Raw genomic sequence first — 19628 nt, forward strand, 5'->3', positions numbered from 1 at the left:
CCCCGGTTAACTGATCACTTGTAGAAGTCATAGCACAACTATACCCAAAAAGCCACAGTAATAATAATAATTTTATAATTTAATTTTTAATTTGCCATATTGTTGTTGGTGGTTCGTGTATTTTTTTTTCTTTTATTTTCTTTTTTTTCTCAGAAATATTACGAACATCCAAACATCAAACAGTCTAACTCTGATGTAAAACTCTCAAGAATAAAATTACTTACAGTATATAATAAATGAGACAACAGAAAGGTAAAATAAAATGAATGAAATATAAAATATAATAGTTGGAATGGAAGGGGTTGTTTTGTGTTTTTGTAGAATAAATTACAACATTAAACATTTTTACATTTCTGTCATTTTCTATTTTTTTATGCATTTAGAGCTGGGGTAACCAAGTTATGAGTAATAGTAAGTTAAAGCAGCTCTGTGATTGGCTGCCGTCGATGCGTTGTGACGTTGCGTCATGACGTTGCTCAGAACCTCCAGCAGCTCGACCGACGTGCTAGTGACTACACAGAAGGCCCAGAGCGTGTTTTTAGACGATGCTAGAAGGAGTTACGCGTAAACACCCAGCCTTTTATCAGTATTAATCAGCTGCGCGCCAGGATGATTATAGAAAATGTCGAAGCTCTGAAATCCTGGCTGTCTAAACTTCTTGAGCCCATGTAAGTGATGAACAGTGACATCTGAAACAGTGACGCTAACTGGCGCCGCTAACATGCTAACAGCTTAGCTGGATTTCAAACCACTTACGCGCGCAGCGAATAGTTATCGTTTCCTTTGATTTGGCGTTTAAATGACAGTTCAATTTTGTTGTATTCATACATAAGGTCATAATGTTTAGAATTGTAACACGCCTTCCAGTTAGAAACAATGTAGCTGGAAGCTAAGCTAAGAGGGTCTGCTGGCTGAGTGGGGTGGTCTTCAAAACAGCCTGAGAGTTTTCATAGACTGGGCCAAAACAGGATCAGGGCACAAGTTATTTTAGTTTTAAAGCCTTGGCATGTGTCAACAGCAGGCAGACAGTTTATTTTTGAAGTCAGTAGTGTGTTTGGTGGTTGTTGTATTAGCTGACAACTTGTCATGTGTTTGATTTCTGTGCATCCTGGTAGTAAACATCACGTATATTGTGAATTGTTGTTGTAGAAGACCTGCATTGAGACACTTGACTTTAATTAGACAGGAGACTTCTTGTGTCTTGCATGTCTGGATTAACCTGAGATCTTTTACAGATGTGAAGCTGACCCATCTGCATTGGCAAACTACGTCGTGGCGTTAGTGAAGAAGGATAAACCAGAGAAAGAGCTCCGAGCGTTGTGTGCGGATCAGCTGGACGTATTCCTTCAGAAAGGTATCAGTAAAATTCCTCACGCAGCTGTTTATTTCAAATGTAGAAACTTGTGAATAGCTATGCACACAAGTATGCAGTAATTTGTGAATTCAGGCCCTTTGTGTTTAATCTCTCGTCGAATATGAATGATCTAAAAAGATTATCATGCGCTTTGGCTGTTTGCTGAATTGATTCATTGTTCTCTTCTTTTCACAGAGACTACGGGGTTTGTCGATAAACTCTTTGAATGTCTAACCACCAAAAATTATTTGGGAAATCCAGCTGCTAAAGAAGAGAGTAAAATCCCAGTGCAGAAGCTTGAGGAGAAGGAAGAGGTAATATTAAATGACAGCATAGGATATTTCTTGTTGCTTATAATCCTGTGAAATGTAAACAGTATTATTACACAGCCCTGTATACGAAGTTGGGTACATAAGCGTATTCAAATTATACTGTATAAGCGTTATATACTATATAGCAACTGCTTGATTGTTTATATAATAAAAATGTAAATGTGTAGTATCGCCCAGCACTGATTGGCTAGATGCAACTATAAGGCATGATGATGTTATGACATTATAAACATTAGCATCATGATTTTCTGTAAAAACAATGTGTATGGTTAAGGGCGCATACAAATAAAACTGACTCATGGTGCACTACACTCCCCAGTAGATAAATAAATAAACTGTGTTGTTATTAACGCATTTACATTTGTTTTCAGACTAGTCATGTTGAAGATGATAGGGATAACAGAAGAAGAAGAAGCCCATTAAGGAATCGTCCTGACCTCAATGAATCAAGGTTGGTCTTGTGTACATATAAAGGTTACAGTTGTTTTTTATTCTTCAGAGTCACATGATCCTTCAGAAATCATTCTAATATGAGGATTTGCTGCTCAAGAAACATTTCTTATTATCAATGTTGAAAAGAGTTATATATATATATATATATATATATATATATATATTTATTTATTTTTTTATTTTTTTTCAGGATTCTTTGATGAATAGAAAGTTGAGATCAGCAGTATTTAAAAGAGAAATTATTTTCTGTCTTCACTGTCACCTTTGAATTTAATCAATATAATGTATCCTTACTCATTGAAAGAATTCATTTCTTCTTCAAAAAAATAAAACTCCTTTTGAGTCCAAGCATGGTACCTCAGATTATTCCACAGAACTTTCATGATATGTGTTCAAAACCCTTTCACACTGGACATGTGGCAGTCAGATCTGTCCAGTATATATCAATCAGACACATCTCAGTAACACGCAGTATCTTTATGTCTGAACTCAGGGCTAGAGATGACCGCAGGAGAGACGACCGTAAGCGGCGGGAACTGGACCGTCACGGAAAGAGCGGAGGAGAATCATACCGAGACCGACATGAGCGGCGAGGAGGAAGCTCGCGGGGGAGAAGCTACAGTCGAAGCAGGAGTCGTAGCCGCAGTGGCAGCCGTGGAAAGAGCCGAGAAAGAGAGCACAATCAGAGGAGAGGTGAGGACCGTCCCAAATCACTCTGTCACTTTACTCTTCCCTAAACTTCAGTTCATTTGTGTGCAATAGAGTGCTTAGAAATGTATTTAATTTCAATGGGGAATTGTTCCTTAATATGATGCTCATTTTTTTGGGCCAGATCTACTATTTAATTTTTAAACACATAAATAAATGAAATTCACACATGGAAGAACTAAGTGGATGTGTTGTTGAATGTTTCAAAGTATTGTTGGTTGTTGTTGTTGTTTGTTGTTTTGTTTTATCTTTTATAAAGTGCACACACACAGCAGTGAACACACACACACCCGGAGCAGTGGGCAGACATTTATGCTGCGGGGCCCGGGGAGCAGTTAGGGGTTCGGTGCCTTGCTCGAGGGCACCTCAATCATGGTATTTTCTGCACAGACAATTTTCTGCTGGGCCGAGACTTGAACTCACAACCTTTGGATTACGAGTCCGACTCTCTAACCATTAGGCCACAACTTTCCCCTAGGGGTGTGTGTTATTGACGATAACGATAATTAGGCGATATTTTGCTGAGTGTGTTATTGTGCTGGTATCTTAAGGACTAATGTGGACAGCTGACTCCTGAAGTTTTTGATATTCTTCATGTTCTGTGTGGTGGTCAGTTCACACTGATAGAAATTAATCTTTTCCAGTAGGTTTAAATTGATTTTTACCTTTTAATGTGCATTTTTACCTTTATAAAGCCATTTTTCTAAAAGTGTGCATTATCATTTGAGTCAAATTCTTAAATTTAATCAGTCAATTAGAATAATCAGACATTTGGGCTGTTACCAAGCAAATGAAATCAGTATCAAAAAAATTCAGCTTTGCAGTGCAGAGGAAACACAGACACTGTCTGAAGTGGCATTTAGATGGTTTTACACACTCTTTAATGCAGGACATGAATGCGTTTAACCTGCAATTACAAATCCATAAATAATGTTTTGATATATTAAACATAAAACATTGAATAATGTAATTTGAAATTATTGAAATAATAAAAAAGAAACTTTAAATGTGAAATTAAAACCGGCAGTAGGTGGCCGCAAGTCATTGCGATTGAACCCAAATCATTTAAACAGTTGATTCATTCAGAAATGAAACACCGTCATGTTGCTCAGAGATGCGAAACAGTGCTGTGGCTTTTGTTAGGAGCAAAAACAGGCAATATGATGTCTTAAACTCACTGCATGGTTGTAATTCTCTGAACTCTTTCCCTGCCACTGATGAGTTATCTCGTCATTCAGAAGACAACGCTTCCACGCCATTGACGAGTTTTTACGGCTTTTCATGTTTTCACTGTTATACATTCGGGGGCGCTATTACACATCTTCTGAATGAGTACAAAACCTTCTGAACAAAAACACACAAACAGGACGGAAAAACTATCGATTTCTTATGTAAACAGATGCATATGATAAATAATGCGATCATCAGCAATAGCAGCATATAAATGAAAACTGCATAATGTTATAGAGGGAAATGTTTATCCAGGAAGTGGTACTGTATATGGCTGTCCAAGCTTTGGAGGTGTTGATGGAAGCGATTTACTGGATTTATGCTTTGATAATCATACTGAATATTGTCCAGATGTAGTTTCTGATAAAAATGTGATTTTCTCTAATTTTGCTCAAAAATATACATTTTTATGAAACCTAGTTGATTAAAAAAAGAATGCTTTAGGTAAGAATAAAACTGATTTTTTTTTTTTTTTTTTTTTTTTTTTTTTTTTTTTTTTTTTTTGGTGTATTGCATATTCAAATATTCATACAGCAAAATATACTGTAGGCCATCAAAGTTTAGTGAAAATCATCAAAATCGCTGGTGGTGGCTCTTTTTTTTTTTTTTTTTTTTTTTTTTTTTTTTTTTTTTTTTTTTTTTTTTTTTTTTTTCGCAGTCAACATATATCACACACCCCAGTAAGAACTTAAATATACATCTTTTATAATAAGCATAATTTAGAATTTTGTTTTTTATTTGGAATAAAAATGTCAGGGTGGTGTAATTGTCCTATTATCATAAAAAAAAAAAATTTTGAAACGAAAAGTACATACTTTGGCATAATCCTTTGTTATTATGTCTTAGGAAACAAAACTGCATATTAATATTTAAAACAAATTTGAGCAATTTTTGAGGAGGAATATAGAGAGAACACCTGAAGAGCTTCATGGATTTGAGGCTTTGTTCCTATAAAATGTGTGGTTATTATTATATAATATAAAATATAAAATGCTTGTAAGCAAGCAGAAATACTTGACAGTTATGCCGCTTGAGTTATTAAACTTATTTTTCCAAAATTTCTTTCTTTGCAAACAAATAAGTCTCTATTTTAAATGTGCTTTATTTCAGCAGAGCACAGATCTAAATTTGAGCAGGAGCGGAAGGACACAGAGCCTTACATCCCATCCTCTGCCCACATGGGTAACCCACACCACCAGCAGACCCATCCACCCCCCCTGCTCCCTCTGCCCCTGCCTCAGCACCAGTTCCCCTCCTCAGGGAGCCCCGCCGTCCCCAACGCCGTAACCGTGGTAGCACCGGCTCACCTGCCCGACAGCACTACAGAGAGCTGGTCCACATACTTCACCAACCACACAGACGGCAAGACGTTCAACAAGAGCAGCACGCTTAAACATCGCTGCAGAGACTACGACGGTAAGTCACATGTTTGGTGTGATTATGGCGCTTGAGTGACTTTGCCCTGACTTTTCTAATCGGTGTTATTAAAATTTGCTTTTGGTAAAGCTGAAATATATGATGAATTTTTGATGAAAAACTTCAATGAAAATTAGAACTTAAATTACTATAATGACAATTGAAATAAAAATAAATCTGAATAGAAAAAAAAGTTTTATGTGTGTCTTTTTATTTATAAAATTAAATATAAATTATAAAATTAAAGCTAAATAGAAAAAAAAATACAAAAAACTAATATGTCTGTCTGTCTATCTCTCTGTCTCTCAATCATTGTGTTGGATAACAAAATAGCAAACTAATGTCACACTTATGAGCTTTTTCTTCAACTAGTATTGCAGTGATTTTTTTATTTTATTTTTCACACCAGGAACACAGCAGAACACACTGGTGTTCTAGAATAACCACAAGTGTAGTTCATCACATTAAATACAAACATGTTCCACTAATCTTTGACAACCAGAAAGTCTACAAAAAAACATTTTTACTTGGTTAAAATAATAGATTTACTGTTCAAAATGAAGGCAAAATGCTCTAAGTATGTTAAAACCAAACAAACATTATGGGGAAATTTTTTTTCTTAAATGTGAACTAGTTTGATATTTTCATAAATAAGGTCACTGGATATCTCAAATCTAGGTCCAGTTATGTATAACACATCAGAAACACTGATGTGTCTTGATGCTCTCTAAGGACACATTTTACTCTTCAGGGTGTCTGTTTCTAAAGCATCACTAATGACTGTGGTGTAGCAGGCTCACTGCATGGCCTTCTGGGAGCGGTGTTAAACCGGCAGTGTTTATATTTACTACCCTGTCTTTCTGGAGCAAGAGTATTTCTCACACTGCTGGGAGTAGCAGGAGAATTTCCACAGGGGTTCCTGAAGAATGAATGGTTAGCTCGATTAGCTCTGATTTTATTAAACAAGCTGTGATTTGACACGTTGATTTGACCATCTGTGTCTTTCAACAAGCACACATAATGTTTTTTTGCTAGTGCATTTTTTAGTTTCAAGAAATCAAATACATGTTTATGGTAAAGGTGAGGTGGAGCCCATTAAGAATACTGTTGTAACATACTGTATGGAACGACGTGATGATCCATACAGCACTGTTTACATGGAGCAAACTCCACAGAAGAATGACCACAAGTTCATCCACCTTGACAAGCGTTTGTATAAAAGGCTCAAATGTAAAAACCGTCAGGCTTTGTGTTTTTGCTGTTGTGATATTATTGATTTTAATGTGTGCTGCTTTTTGTTGGCAGAGAAAGGATTTTGCATACGAGGCGATCTCTGTCCGTTTGACCACGGTAATGACCCTCTGATCGTGGATGACGTCACGCTTCCTACCATGATCCCGTTTCCACCCCCACCAGGCCTGCCCCGGATGCCCATGCCGCCTATGACAGAACCTCCTCCTCGCATGCCCATGCCGCTGCGCCCTCCCCACGGACAGCCTCCGCCTCCAGGCATCTACCCCATGCCAGGTAAGTGTCGCTTTAATTTCAGCATGCTAGACTAGTCTTTTCCTCAGTTAAGTTAAAAAAAAAAAAGAGTAAATAATTGTATAATCTTTGCTTATTTGCTTTATCATTATCAATTTAGCAATATGTTTATTATATAATATTTTTTTCGTTTGATTTAATTGATTTTAAAGTCTTGGTAAAAGAAAATGTCGTGCAATTATAATTTTTTTCTTTATTTTAATTGATATTCAAATCTTACGCTATGCATCACAGTATTTTCCAGAAAATAAGTTGCATCTTAATACAAATTTGCACAAGGTCACACAGATAAGTCGCATCACTGCATTAGTCAAATTTTATTGTTTAATTCAGAATAATGTACAACAACCGTGAATAAAAACAAAACATTTACAAACATTGAAAATACTATAAATCACATATTTTAGTTTTCCCCAATCTACAACAAATCCTTTGAATTTAACAGTATTCTTAAAAAAAACAGGAGTGGAAAATATAAAAGTGTAAACTGTAAAACAAACATAAATTATAGTGGCTTGCATTATATGCAACATTTATTATAAACGCCAAGCCTAAACAAATTTATTTAAAGTGAAATTGATACCACCTGCATGTGGGAAATGCACTTTACATGTTTTGCATTTTTGACATTAACTATATTATACAAGGCACTTTGGAATTTAAGATGCAACATGTTTCAGATTATTAAAAAATGTTACTTACATTCTGGCTAATACAGTAAATGCATTTGTTAATTGTTAAAATGTAGCAAAATCTTGAACTCTAATCTTGAGTGACTTTATATTAACAGCATGTCCTTAAGTGTAGTTCAGTTTGCCCTTGTCTTGTTTTAGGACCTCCTCTAATCCCAGCTCCTGGGATAGACACTCCACCCCACTCCAGAACCAGCAGAACCTCTTCCCCTTTGGCCCTGCCTGGAGTGGGCCCTCCTCCTCCACTACCACCACCACCTCCTTCCTCTTCTTCCTCCACTTCTGCCTCTCTCCACCCTCAGTACACTCTCTCTGAATGTAAGCCACTGCGCTTGTCTGTTCTCAGCTTGAGCGGTGGTGCTTCTAGAGCTTACTGTTATTACTTAAGTGTTTTTTTAAAGGGGTCAAAAATATTTTTTTTTAATTATCAGCATCTCTGACATTTTAAGTGGACTTCACGGAAGGAAGTATGACCCCTTTAAAGAAAAATGAGCCTCTTTCTGTTGGTGGTGGTTCTGGTCTTGTGTGTACTTTAATTCACTTGAATCAGGGATATTTTTTCCTGAAGGCTGCAGTAACAGATTCTGACCATGTAGTTGTGCTGTTGTTGCATTTTACTTTTGCAGCTTTTTGAGCTTTTTTTCTCTGTTATTTAAAGGGATAGTTCACCTTCAGTTGCTGGTCCCCATTGACTTGCATAGTGTTTTTTCCATACTATGGAGGTCAATAGGGACCAGCAACTAAAGGTGAACTGTCCCTTTAAAACTGAAAAACAATTTTAAATAAAGAAAATTGAGACAGTGCTTGCAAACACATTTGGTCTTGCTTTAATTAAATAAAGGGAAATAAACTACACGTTTTGTTAGCAGTGTCTATTATTATTATTTTATTTCCCTGCATGCAGTGCATATGTTTTAACATGAGTGTCTTGTGTCTCATACAGACAGCTATGACCCTGAGGCCTATAACCCAGAGTCTCCGGGACTGACTGGGCCAGGCAGAGCTCAGTACCGCCATTTCATCCCTCGCATCCAGACGCAGAGACCCAATCTCATCGGCCTCACCTCTGGGGATGGACAAAACTCCAGAGGTATTTGCTTGTGTATTGCATTTTAAGTTTTAAACTCGTTCACAATGGCAGCATGTAACTGAACTTTGGTTTATTTGTGTTTTTAGCGGCTAACATAGTAATCCAGACAGAGCCAGCTGTCACGAGTGTGTCGAGTGGCGAGGTGAGGTACAGCTCTGAGCAGGAGAACAGGAAGAGATGTCTGCCATCTACAGACGGACCACAGGCCAAAAAACCCTGGATGGAAAAGTGAGTGATGAGTGAGCTGAGATCTGTATCCTTAGACACGGATTCTAATGTACACTTTTGTGGTGTAATGGAGTGTTTTCTGTTTTACAGACAAAATTTCAATAACCAGCATAAACCCACCTTCCCGAAAAAGAACCATTATGTAAACACCAAACTAGAGGTCCGCAAAATCCCCCGGGAGCTCAACAACATCACCAAACTCAATGAGCACTTCAGCAAGTTTGGAACGATAGTCAACATTCAGGTGCACATTCTATATAGATTAACTTGGATATCAACTGCATGCATTCTCAAAAAAAATCCTTTTTAATTTAATGTATGTCATTGTGGTCATCTAATGCTTTTGTTACACAGATCACCTACTGTTGTAGTAATTGTGCCGATTCTGAAGTAAAACTGTGTCCTGTGATTTCTACAGGTGGTGTTTGGGGGCGACCCTGAGGCGGCACTGATCCAGTATACAGCTAATGATGAGGCTCGGAGGGCCATCTCCAGCACCGAAGCCGTTCTGAATAACCGCTTCATCAGAGTGTACTGGCATAGAGAGGCCACATCTAACTCACAGGAACAGGGACCCAGTCAGAGCACAAACCCTGGACAACAGCATCCCACAACACACAAGGTCTGTCAGAAGTGTGTGAGAAAATTCAAACTAGAATGTGTAGTAAATTATATTCCTATATTTCATTGTGTTCTAATATTTGGAAACAGACTCTTTCCTGGTCAGCCCTCATTGAAACATTTGTGTCAGTTTAAGAGTACACCCAAAAATTATTAATTAGTGTCATGGATTTGTTTGTCTACATTCCTTGACTGAAATTAGTTTTGTTCACAGGTCATTAATAAGCAGCACACAGCAGGATCTTACGTGCTGAATAATAAAACCTTCCCTAAACAGCAGACTGCCACAGGAGCCGCAGGCACAACGGGCGCCACGGGTGGCACTGAACCTACCAGCCCAAGCCAGGAAGCTTCAGTGGTAAAGAAAGCACATGAATGTTTGCACACATCTGACTGAGAAAATACATGCTAGAATGTGACATTCTAAAAAGTTCTTATCATAAAGAGCATTTTAATTTCTTCCCGAGGGTCAACTAATAGTTTTATGTGTATATACACTTCTGAAAGCATGGTATAATTAAGTTTTTTTTTTTTTTTTTTTTTTTTTTTTGTCAGAAGTATCTTATGCTCATCAAGGCCACATTTATTTGATCAAAAATACAGTAAAAACAGTAATATTGTGATTTTTTTATTAGAATTTAAAATGTTATTTATTCCTGTGATACCAAAATTAAATTTTCAGCATCATTGCTCCAGTCTTCGGAGTCATATGATCCTTTATAAATCATTCTAATATGCTGATTTGCTGCTCAAGTATTAGCAATTATTACTGGTGCTGCACAGTTATTAATGAGGAACTATTTTATTTATCAATGTTGAAATTAGTTTTTGCTATTTAGTAATTTTGTAGAAACCATGAAACCTTTTTTTAGGATTCTTTGATTAGAATGTTCAGGAAGAAGAAGAGCATATGAAATAGAAATAAGATTTCTAGAAATCTTATATGAAATATAAATCTTTTGTAACATTATAAATGCTTGGATAAAAATTTCATTTCTGAATCAAACTATTAGATTTTCCCCCACCTCCAAATTTTTTCATGGTTGTGTATGATTTTCACAAATTTTTTTTTTTTTTTTTTTTACCTAACAAATGTTCCTTGAGCAGCAAATCAGCATATTAGAATGATTTCTGAAGGATCATGGGACACTAAAGACTGGAGTAATGATGCTGAAAATTTTCATCGCAGGAATTAATTACTTTTTAATAAATGTGAATATATATTTAATATTTTATATATATATATATATATATATATATATATATATATATATATATATATATATATATATATATATATATAGTGTTCATAATCAGTCAACACTTACTGTGATTTCTCTGTTAAACGGGTTTGACACCACCTTCAAGTTTAGCTAAGGGTCTGTTCTCACGCACGGTGTTGAAAACCGCATCAAAATCAATGGGAAAAACGGCCAAAGCACTGGAAGCTCAGGAGGTTTTGAAAAAGAAGCAGGTGAGTATTTCCTTTCTCCTTCTCATCTCTGTAAGCTGATAGCAGCAGCTCCACCTGCTTGGATTGCACAGTCTGGATTGTACTTATGAGTGAGCTAATGTGACCTCTGACCTCTGGCCTTCAGGAGGCGCTGAAACTGCAGCAAGACATGAGGAAGAAGAAACAAGAAATGCTTGAAAAACAGATCGAATGTCAGAAGGTAGGAAGAATAACAAAACATATTTTTATATACAAAAAGCTAAAGTCTTGAATGAACCTACACATTTATTAATGTATTTATTTTTTCTTATTTTTTAATTTTTTATTATTATTACTGTAATTACACATTTTAGAGTAATGTTGAATGTTTTACGGCCGATAGTTGGCAGTTGTACTATCTGGCTAGTAAGTGTCGAAGACATTTTTTTTGACAGTGCTTAGAATGTGATATTCATGTCTTATTTGCTGTTTACTTCGTGAAAAAAAGAAAAGAAAAAAAAAACACTTTAATAGGATTGAATCAGTAAGTAACAGATTCAAGAAGTTTTTCTGTAATCTTCCCCTAAATTTATTAATTCTCAAATTATTTATTTCTAATAATTTTAGTAAATAATATATTAAATAGATATATGCGACATTGGCTTTATATTGGGTGTTGGACACCCTGATTTAATGGGTGAATCAAAACTGGGGACCCAGCAATAAATGTGTTGTCCTGATCCAGTTTTAGTTGAATGAATCTAATGCACAGTAACTGTACTAGAGGTTTCGTACATCCTGTTTGATGGAACTCTAAACCTGAAACATCTTCGGCAGGTGTTGATAAACCGCCTGGAAAAGAACAGAGGGATGAAGCCAGAGGAGAGAGCCAACATCATGAAGACTCTCAAAGAACTGACAGAAAAGATCTCTCAGCTGAAGAATGAGATCAGCCCCACCTCACACGCTACTGCCAACACCACACAAACAAAGTCAAAAACAGATGTAAGACAACTCTTATAGACCTGGTGTTACTGCTGAAAGAAGCTTCTGATGGCATAGCACAGATCATACTGTCTGATATCTGATTTTAGCCAGAACTTGGAATCTGTAGTTGCATAGATTGCCACCTTAGTTTTATAAGATCTTACTGAATTTAAGTCTAACTATTATTTCATCTGGGCACAGAAAGAGTTGCTTGATGCAGAGTTGGACTTCCATAAGAAGCTGACGTCAGGAGAAGACACCACAGACCTGAAGAGGAGGTTGGGTCAGTTGCAGGTGGAGGTAAGTGTCCACTGTGACCTGTGACATCTGATAAGGGTTTTTCAGTGGTCGATGCCGATATACAGTGAGAAAAAAAAAAGAAGAAATTATAATTTGTGGGAAGAAAATGAAGCCTGTTATAGTGCCATTAAAACGCTGCTATTAGAAGGTGTTGTGCATTTATAGTTTATTATAGAACAATAGAAATCATATAGTTACTTTTAACTGTGTTAGTGATGCATGGTTTTACCTGTGGTTATCATGATCTACAAATGTGTGATACTAGCGGTGGATAACTTTAATAAGATTAGAGTCCTAACTCTGTCAGTAAGAATATTTACATTTTAGCCTATACAAAAAATAGTTTGCTACAATGCTGCTACTGTCAACTCAAGCCACTTTCAAATGTGCAATTCCATAAGACAAAATATGTATTATTAATAATTATTAGGGCTGTCAGTTTAATGTGTTAACTTAATTACATATTTAAAAAAAAAAAAAAAAAAACGTGATTCAAATATTTTAACGCAATTAACACACTGGTCTCGCCCCAAAACATGTATGTCATCTTACATTTCCTACAGTTGACTGTTGACAAATATGATGCAGGGCAACAACTCCATAAATGCAGGTTGGCCCTAAAATTCAAGATATTGGTGGAAAAATGCCCCTGTATGTGTTTTTGTCTCATATTTATATCATACGATAAGCGATATCACACAAGCAGGGAGAGCGATATCACGAGTGCTGTTTGTCCCGAATATCACGAGTTTAAATGTGATTTTATACAACAGTTCAGTAAATAATAAGTTGATATTGTGTTATATTTTAAATAGGGCTGTCAAATGATTAATCACGATTAATCACATCCAAAATAAAAGTTTTGTTTACATAATATATGTATGTGTACAGGGTATATTTATTATGTATATATAAATACACACACATAAATTATATATTTAGAAAATATTAACATGTATATACATTTATATATTTATATTCTTATATTTTATATTATATATAAATATATTTAATATATAAACATAACATATTCTTCTTAAATATATACATGCATGTGTGTGTATTTATATATACATAATAAATATACACAGTATGCACACATATATTATGTAAACAAAACTTTTATTTTGGATGTGATTAATTGTGATTAATCATTTGACAGCCCTAATTTTAAAGTCAATATTATTTGTTTTTGCTAAGTTTTGCTAAGTAATTACCTTTAAAGCCGTAGCAGAATTGTTGTGCGTCTCCAAGCAACACCGCAGTGTTTAGTTCCTAAATGAATCCGCGTTTTGAACGAATGGTGTGAATCAATAATTCACATTTACCACTACAAGACATTTACCGCCACCTGCTGGCAGATTTTGTTTCTTGTTTCGAGTATAATGTAATTATTAAAGGGATACTGCACCCCAAAATTTAAATTTTGTCATTAATCACTTACCCCCATGTCGTTCCAAACCCGTAAAAGCTTTGTTCATCTTCGGGAAACACAATTTAAGATTTTAAATTGTCCCATAGACTGCCAAGTAAATAACAGTGTCAAGGTCTAGGAAAGGAATGAAAGTCGTCTTCAAAATACTCCATCTGCCATCAGACATCTCATGCCTCCCGGTTTTCATCCAAAATATCTTTAATAGCTTTTACGGGTTTGGAACGACATGGGGATAAGTGATTAATGACAAAATTTTCATTTTGGGGTGGAGTATCCCTTTAATAATAATAAAAATAATAAAATTAAAGGGATAGTTCACCATTTTTTTTTTTTTTTTTTTAATTCTCTCATGTCATTTCAAACCTTTCTTTTGTGGAACATAGAAGGTATTTTGAAGACTGCTGGTAACAAAGCTGTTTTGGTTACCAGTGACTTTAATTGTATGAACAAACAATACTGAGATGTTTCTCAAATTATCTTCTTTTACGTTCCCTAGTTTGTTAGACCATTGTAGCCTTTTTGTTGAATCATATAAATATTTTTAAAGCTACAATTTGTAATGTCTAATTGATACTTTTCTAATTTAACACATAAATAGCTTTAAAAAATATTTTATGGGTATTTTCACAATCAAATTTAATTTGCAATTAATTGCGATTAATTAGAGTAATTAATCGAAACATTGTGTAATTAGATTAAAAAAAATATATCGACTGACAGCCCTAATAATTATTGAAGATCTTCCAGCGTGCTCTCTCTGCCGAATCTCTTTATCCATTAAGCATGTTTTATTAGATTGAGCTGGTTTTAACTCTTTGAGAAACCTAAAAAAAAAAAGATAGATTTTATGCCACATACAGTTTTGTAGTTTTTAGCAAACATAAATTATAATTTGCTATACCATACTTTGCCATACTTGTTTTTTTTTTTTTCCCTAAACATAAGAGACAGATGTGCACACCCAGAGCCAGCATAATCCATTTCACTCAAACACAGTCTCACTCTCGGTCCTAACATAAGCGTTCCTAAAACAAGAGTGACAACAGAAACAGCACTGCTGGCACTGGGCTTAAATTAGCTGGTGTGAAATATGCATGTTATTACACTTCATCTCCTGCACATTTAACTCTGAGCACTTCCCAAACCCCAAGGACCCATCCCTAAACAACACACATCCCTCTCTGCATGCTGATGCTTCTCATTCCATTAAAGTTTGATCGGCTCCCATGTAAGGAATGAGCGAAAGATCGAGGGAAGACAATTAATGGAAGAGAGCGAACAGAAGAAACTGCACTAGCTGAAAGACTGTTCAGTCAGGGCATGAAAGAAAAATGACCAGCATTTGGTGTGGCTTTTGTCTCTCTGTGGATTATCATTTTTTAAGTTGCAGTCAGGGTAAAGTTAGGTAAGTTTCAAAGTCTAGTATTTTTTGGAAGTTTAGAAGCTCTCACTACACCATTCCCATACTTCCATAGCTTTGTTTACCTTGTTCTTTTGAAATGTGAACAAAAGTAATAATATAAATAGAGCAGAGAGTTGTGTGTATGTGTGTGTATATATACATACAAACATACATAAAAATGTATTTAGATTAAGTGTATATACAGGGTTCCTGTGCGTCTCAAAAAGTCTCAGTTGACCCTTCCACAAATTAAGGCATAAAAGAGATGGAGCAGAAGGTCTTAAACTCTTGAAGTCATGGCATTAAATATTGCATTCACTGCAAAAATCTATATTTTCCTCAGTATTTTTGTCTTGTTTTTCAATACAAATATCTGAGCACCTTTAAATCAAGAATCATTTACTTGAGATGAAAAATGAAGAAATTAAGTCTCGTTTTCCAAGAAATTGAACAAAATAAAGTGAGTTATGGCTTAAAACGAGAAAAATCTGTCAATGGGTATGAAAACGTGTTTCTCCTTTGAATTTGATTTTTCTGAATCCATTGGCAGATATTTGTTCTGGATTTAATCAAACTCGCTTCATTTTGATCGTTTGCTCAAAAAAAAAAAAAAAAATTGATTTGAGTAAATGTATCTTGATTAATGAATCTTTAGACATTTGCATTGGAAAACAAGACAAAAATACTGAAGGACAGTTTGATGAGACTGTACAGTAAAAATTACCATTTTCTGTGTCTTAAAAAAGGTGTTTAAAAGTCTTACATTCACTTTCATAAAACCTGCCGAAACCCATGTATTCATATATAGTTGTTTTACAATTGTTCACTTTTATACCATGTTTATATATAATGTTACACCTGGCTCAAAGATGTAACATTAAGGGAGACGACACGGTGGAATAACTTAAAACATAATATTTATTACATTACAATATAACCAAAAACAACAATCACAAAGTCTGGAGGACTATCAGTAATATCAATCAGTATGAAAAGCAGGTGAATGGAGTGAAGTGTGGTCAGCGCTAGTGAGTGGATGCAAAACATAATGCTACAAAATTGGAGAGCGGCTCTATCTCATGATATTATTACTTTACATTTTTTTTTTGTCATAAGTTTTGTTAACACATTCACCCTCTATTAAAATGGCATAGGCAACACGGTTGGGATTGATCTCGGCTGGGCGGGGCAAGCCACCAGCAGCACCAAGTCGAGGCCGCGGGAGGGGCCGAGGGCGGAGCCTGAGGGGGCGTGGAGGAGGCAATCACATGGTAGTAGACCACCGGCCTCGAGCCCTCACTATTATTGGCTTCACACAGGAAGAGAAGGAGGAGCTCATGCCGCATTTCGTGGTAAGACTTGAGTTTAAATAGTGCGGGATTGTATCTTAATTTGTATATATTTGTATATCACTAAATTTATGATCAACCCTTATGACTTGTATAGAAATTTGGCGAGATTGAGGAGCTTCGTGACCATGATGCTACCAGTGTTGTGATGACCTTCAAAAGTCGTAGTGAAGCGGAAAACGTACTGTGGCTTTTTTTATGTTATAAACTTAAACATTATTATATGATGTTGTTTAGATTTAAAAGTACTTATTTATTTTTTTTTTTTTTTTTTAGTATATTTATGCTGTGATAGAAGGGTTGAAGTTCTAAGGTTGTTTTTTTGGTTTCTTATTGTATTGGTTTAAATCTCCATCCGTGTCCACTGAACCAGAAGAGGAAGAGTCAAAGGAAGAGGTCAACGCTGCAGGAATTCATGTAATGACGGTAATTAGACAGCCAGAATACATGTAATGATGTTGTATTTTAAAAATATAATAAGCAGTGTTATATACTGAATGTGTAAGTAAAATGTTATTACTTTGTTTATACTGCATGTTTTTTTCTTAAATATGTTTATATCTTTACTCGTACTTTTAGGAGCCAGTCAGCCCCTTTCTGCTTCCAGAGGAAGAGGAAGAAGATGATGACGAAGACGATGAATATGAGAGTCGCTCATGGAGGCGATGAGGAATGGGGAACGGCACCACTTTTTGTTCAGGAGCTCTCGTTTTTAGTTTCTGTTTGTGAATTCTAATTTAAGTATATTTGATTGAATAAGACAAAGAGTCTTTTTTTAAGACGGTTTTTCAGTGTTTTGAGAAGTGGAAAAAATGAAACGGCTAATGGCATTCTCCATACGGGAGACGTCTGTGGGGACTTGCAGTGTTTCTGTCACTCTGAAATCTCTGCATTATATATCAAACTCTCACTTTTGCTGAGAGTGAACGCAAAATGTCTCAACTAGGAAACATTTTGTTTCACTGTGCATGACCAGATATCAGTAACTCACAACATTTGTGACTACTGTGAATTTTTTTTGTTTTTGTTTTTTTTACCTAAATTTTTTTGCCCATTTTCCCAGTTCAGGGTATAATTTAACATGAAACTTCATCTGCACTTTGTGCCACTTTGGCCTGTGGTAGATATTTTCCCAGTGGACACACTCATTTGGCATCATTCCCATTAAAGTCATTTCTTTCCGTTGTTAAAAAACAATACGCCCTAATGATGTAAAACTCTCTCAGAACACTTTTGTATCTGCTCTCTAAAGTTCAGCCAATATATATCCCCATTATTTTTCCTTCTTCTCAAGATTAATGTGCCACTTCCTGTAAATATAGACTCTATATGTGGCATACTTTATTTTGGTCAGTGTGTCCAACTGTTCATATTTATTTCTCACATCTATGTGATGTTCCAAAACCCAAAAAGAATTTTGGATGAGGGTCAGAGAAAATTGTTAATTGAGGTAACATATGAACAGAGGTGTTGTGAATGTATTCAGAATTGATTTACACTTCATTTACGCCTTATATCGTCAGTGTGCAGCTGACGTTTTATGAGTTTTTTTGTGTATATTTTGTAAATGGTTGCAGTAGTAATGACTGTTCTCCTCATTATTTTAGCCGTTAGAATGAATGAATCACTGATCGAATCACATTCATGACTCTTAGAGGCTTACTTAAGTGACCATGTGACTTAAACTAAACATCATGCGTTTTTTTTTTTTTTTTTAATGCAATCTTTTATGATTACACCATACTTTGAAGATATTTTTTTTTTTTTTTTGTCATATTTGATTCTCCACTCGTTTCAAAAGCCTGGTCCTCCAGAAATAGGTATAAAAAAAGTACCGTTTCTGTAACCTTAAATATTATCCAATAGCATGCTGGCATCTGTATGCGTGTGTTCATTTGGAAAAAAAGAAAATATATGTATGAATGCATATATATTTTTTTAATAATCATATTTACATACTTTGCTAAAACAATTAAGATATAAGTTTATACTTCCTTTTAATGAAGGACCAGTGTAAAACTTTGAGACTTTATATATACTGTTGATGTGACATTTAATAGCACGTTAATATGCCGTTTGAATCCAAACATTCAGTGATATACCTGTTTGTCCCACTCTTTCCGATTGATTGTACAATATGTTCTCAATATCCACAATGGTTCAGTTTCTCAGTAACTCATATAAGGTCTGGCAGGTCTTAATGTTGGTTTTGTACATGAGTCTAATAGGAGGACTCGGGGACTGTGTGTGAATTTAAAGAATGGATTTTGATCATTTGTACAATAGTTTTACTACACCACATTAGTACAATGTCATACATTTAGCATAAATAGATTTTGACTTTATTACTGTTTGTAAATTGAAAAATCTATGGATGTATTTTTCAGTTCTTTGTTTGTAAAATGGATTTCTAACAGCTGCATGTTTGCTAATCAATAAAGATATTGGAATGGGGGTGAGCAAGAGGAATATAAAGAAAAAAGATTAAGTTCCAATTGGCCTAAAATAAAATGATTTGCAACAAACAAAAAAGAAAAGAAAAAGAGAAACCTCAGCTAAAAGAGAAAAAGACAGAAAAAAATGAGAAAAATTCCATGATCCATTCCAATAATTATTCCCCTCTGAAAAAGTTGTCATGTATTTTTTTATTTTATTTTGTGTGCTCTGAGTAAATGATTATGCTATATTTAAAAAAAAAAAATTATAGGATGCTACTTTATATTTAGTGTTTTTATGAAGGTCTTAAGATGTTGGAACTCTATAACTCGAAATATATTTTATTATAGTAATTATTAATGTTAATTATTTGCAAATACTCTCTTAAAGATAAAGGTGCTTCACGATGCCATAGAATAACCTTTTTGTCTAAATGGCTCCATTAAGAACCTTTAACATCTGAAGAACCTATCTGTTTCACAAAAGGTTCTTTGTGGCGAAAGAAGGTTCTTCAGATTATAAAAAGGTAAGAAAGAGATGGTTCTTTAAAGAACCTTTGACTGAATGGTTCTTTGTGGAACCAAAAATGGTTCTTCTATGGCATCGCTGTGAAGAACC

The 19628-nt window shown here is 35.2% G+C and overlaps 1 protein-coding gene and 1 long non-coding RNA gene across 2 annotated transcripts; both read left to right on the forward strand.

Moving 5' to 3' along the window:
• Positions 1–444: 444 nt before the first annotated feature.
• Positions 445–16886, forward strand: LOC109087316 (RNA-binding protein 27-like). Its single transcript, XM_042764467.1, has 19 exons — positions 445–668; positions 1236–1354; positions 1550–1668; positions 2058–2137; positions 2633–2832; positions 5188–5493; positions 6799–7020; positions 8674–8820; positions 8907–9048; positions 9139–9292; positions 9467–9670; positions 9884–10026; positions 11017–11143; positions 11268–11342; positions 11939–12106; positions 12284–12388; positions 16380–16577; positions 16672–16755; positions 16851–16886. The coding sequence occupies exons 1-19, from the start codon at positions 610–612 to the stop codon at positions 16884–16886; spliced, it is 2688 nt and encodes an 895-aa protein (XP_042620401.1). The 5' UTR covers positions 445–609.
• Positions 16887–16919: 33 nt separating this feature from the next.
• On the forward strand, positions 16920–19203 carry LOC122134632. Its single transcript, XR_006160873.1, has 2 exons — positions 16920–17000; positions 17154–19203. It is a non-coding gene; the product is annotated as an uncharacterized LOC122134632 (long non-coding RNA).
• The last annotated feature ends 425 nt before the right edge of the window (positions 19204–19628 follow it).

Source organism: Cyprinus carpio, chromosome A9, assembly GCF_018340385.1.
Source record: "Cyprinus carpio isolate SPL01 chromosome A9, ASM1834038v1, whole genome shotgun sequence".
Classification (NCBI taxonomy): Eukaryota; Metazoa; Chordata; class Actinopteri; order Cypriniformes; family Cyprinidae; genus Cyprinus; species Cyprinus carpio.

Excerpts from the sequence above, each read along its gene's own strand:
- LOC109087316 (XM_042764467.1), top strand. The coding sequence starts at position 610 with ATGATTATAGAAAATGTCGAAGCTCTGAAATCCTGGCTGTCTAAACTT. Across the intron at positions 16,578-16,671 it reads AGCTCATGCCGCATTTCGTG|AAATTTGGCGAGATTGAGGA; the intron begins GTAAGACTTGAG and ends TGACTTGTATAG. Across the intron at positions 16,756-16,850 it reads GTCGTAGTGAAGCGGAAAAC|TATATTTATGCTGTGATAGA; the intron begins GTACTGTGGCTT and ends TTTTTTTTTTAG.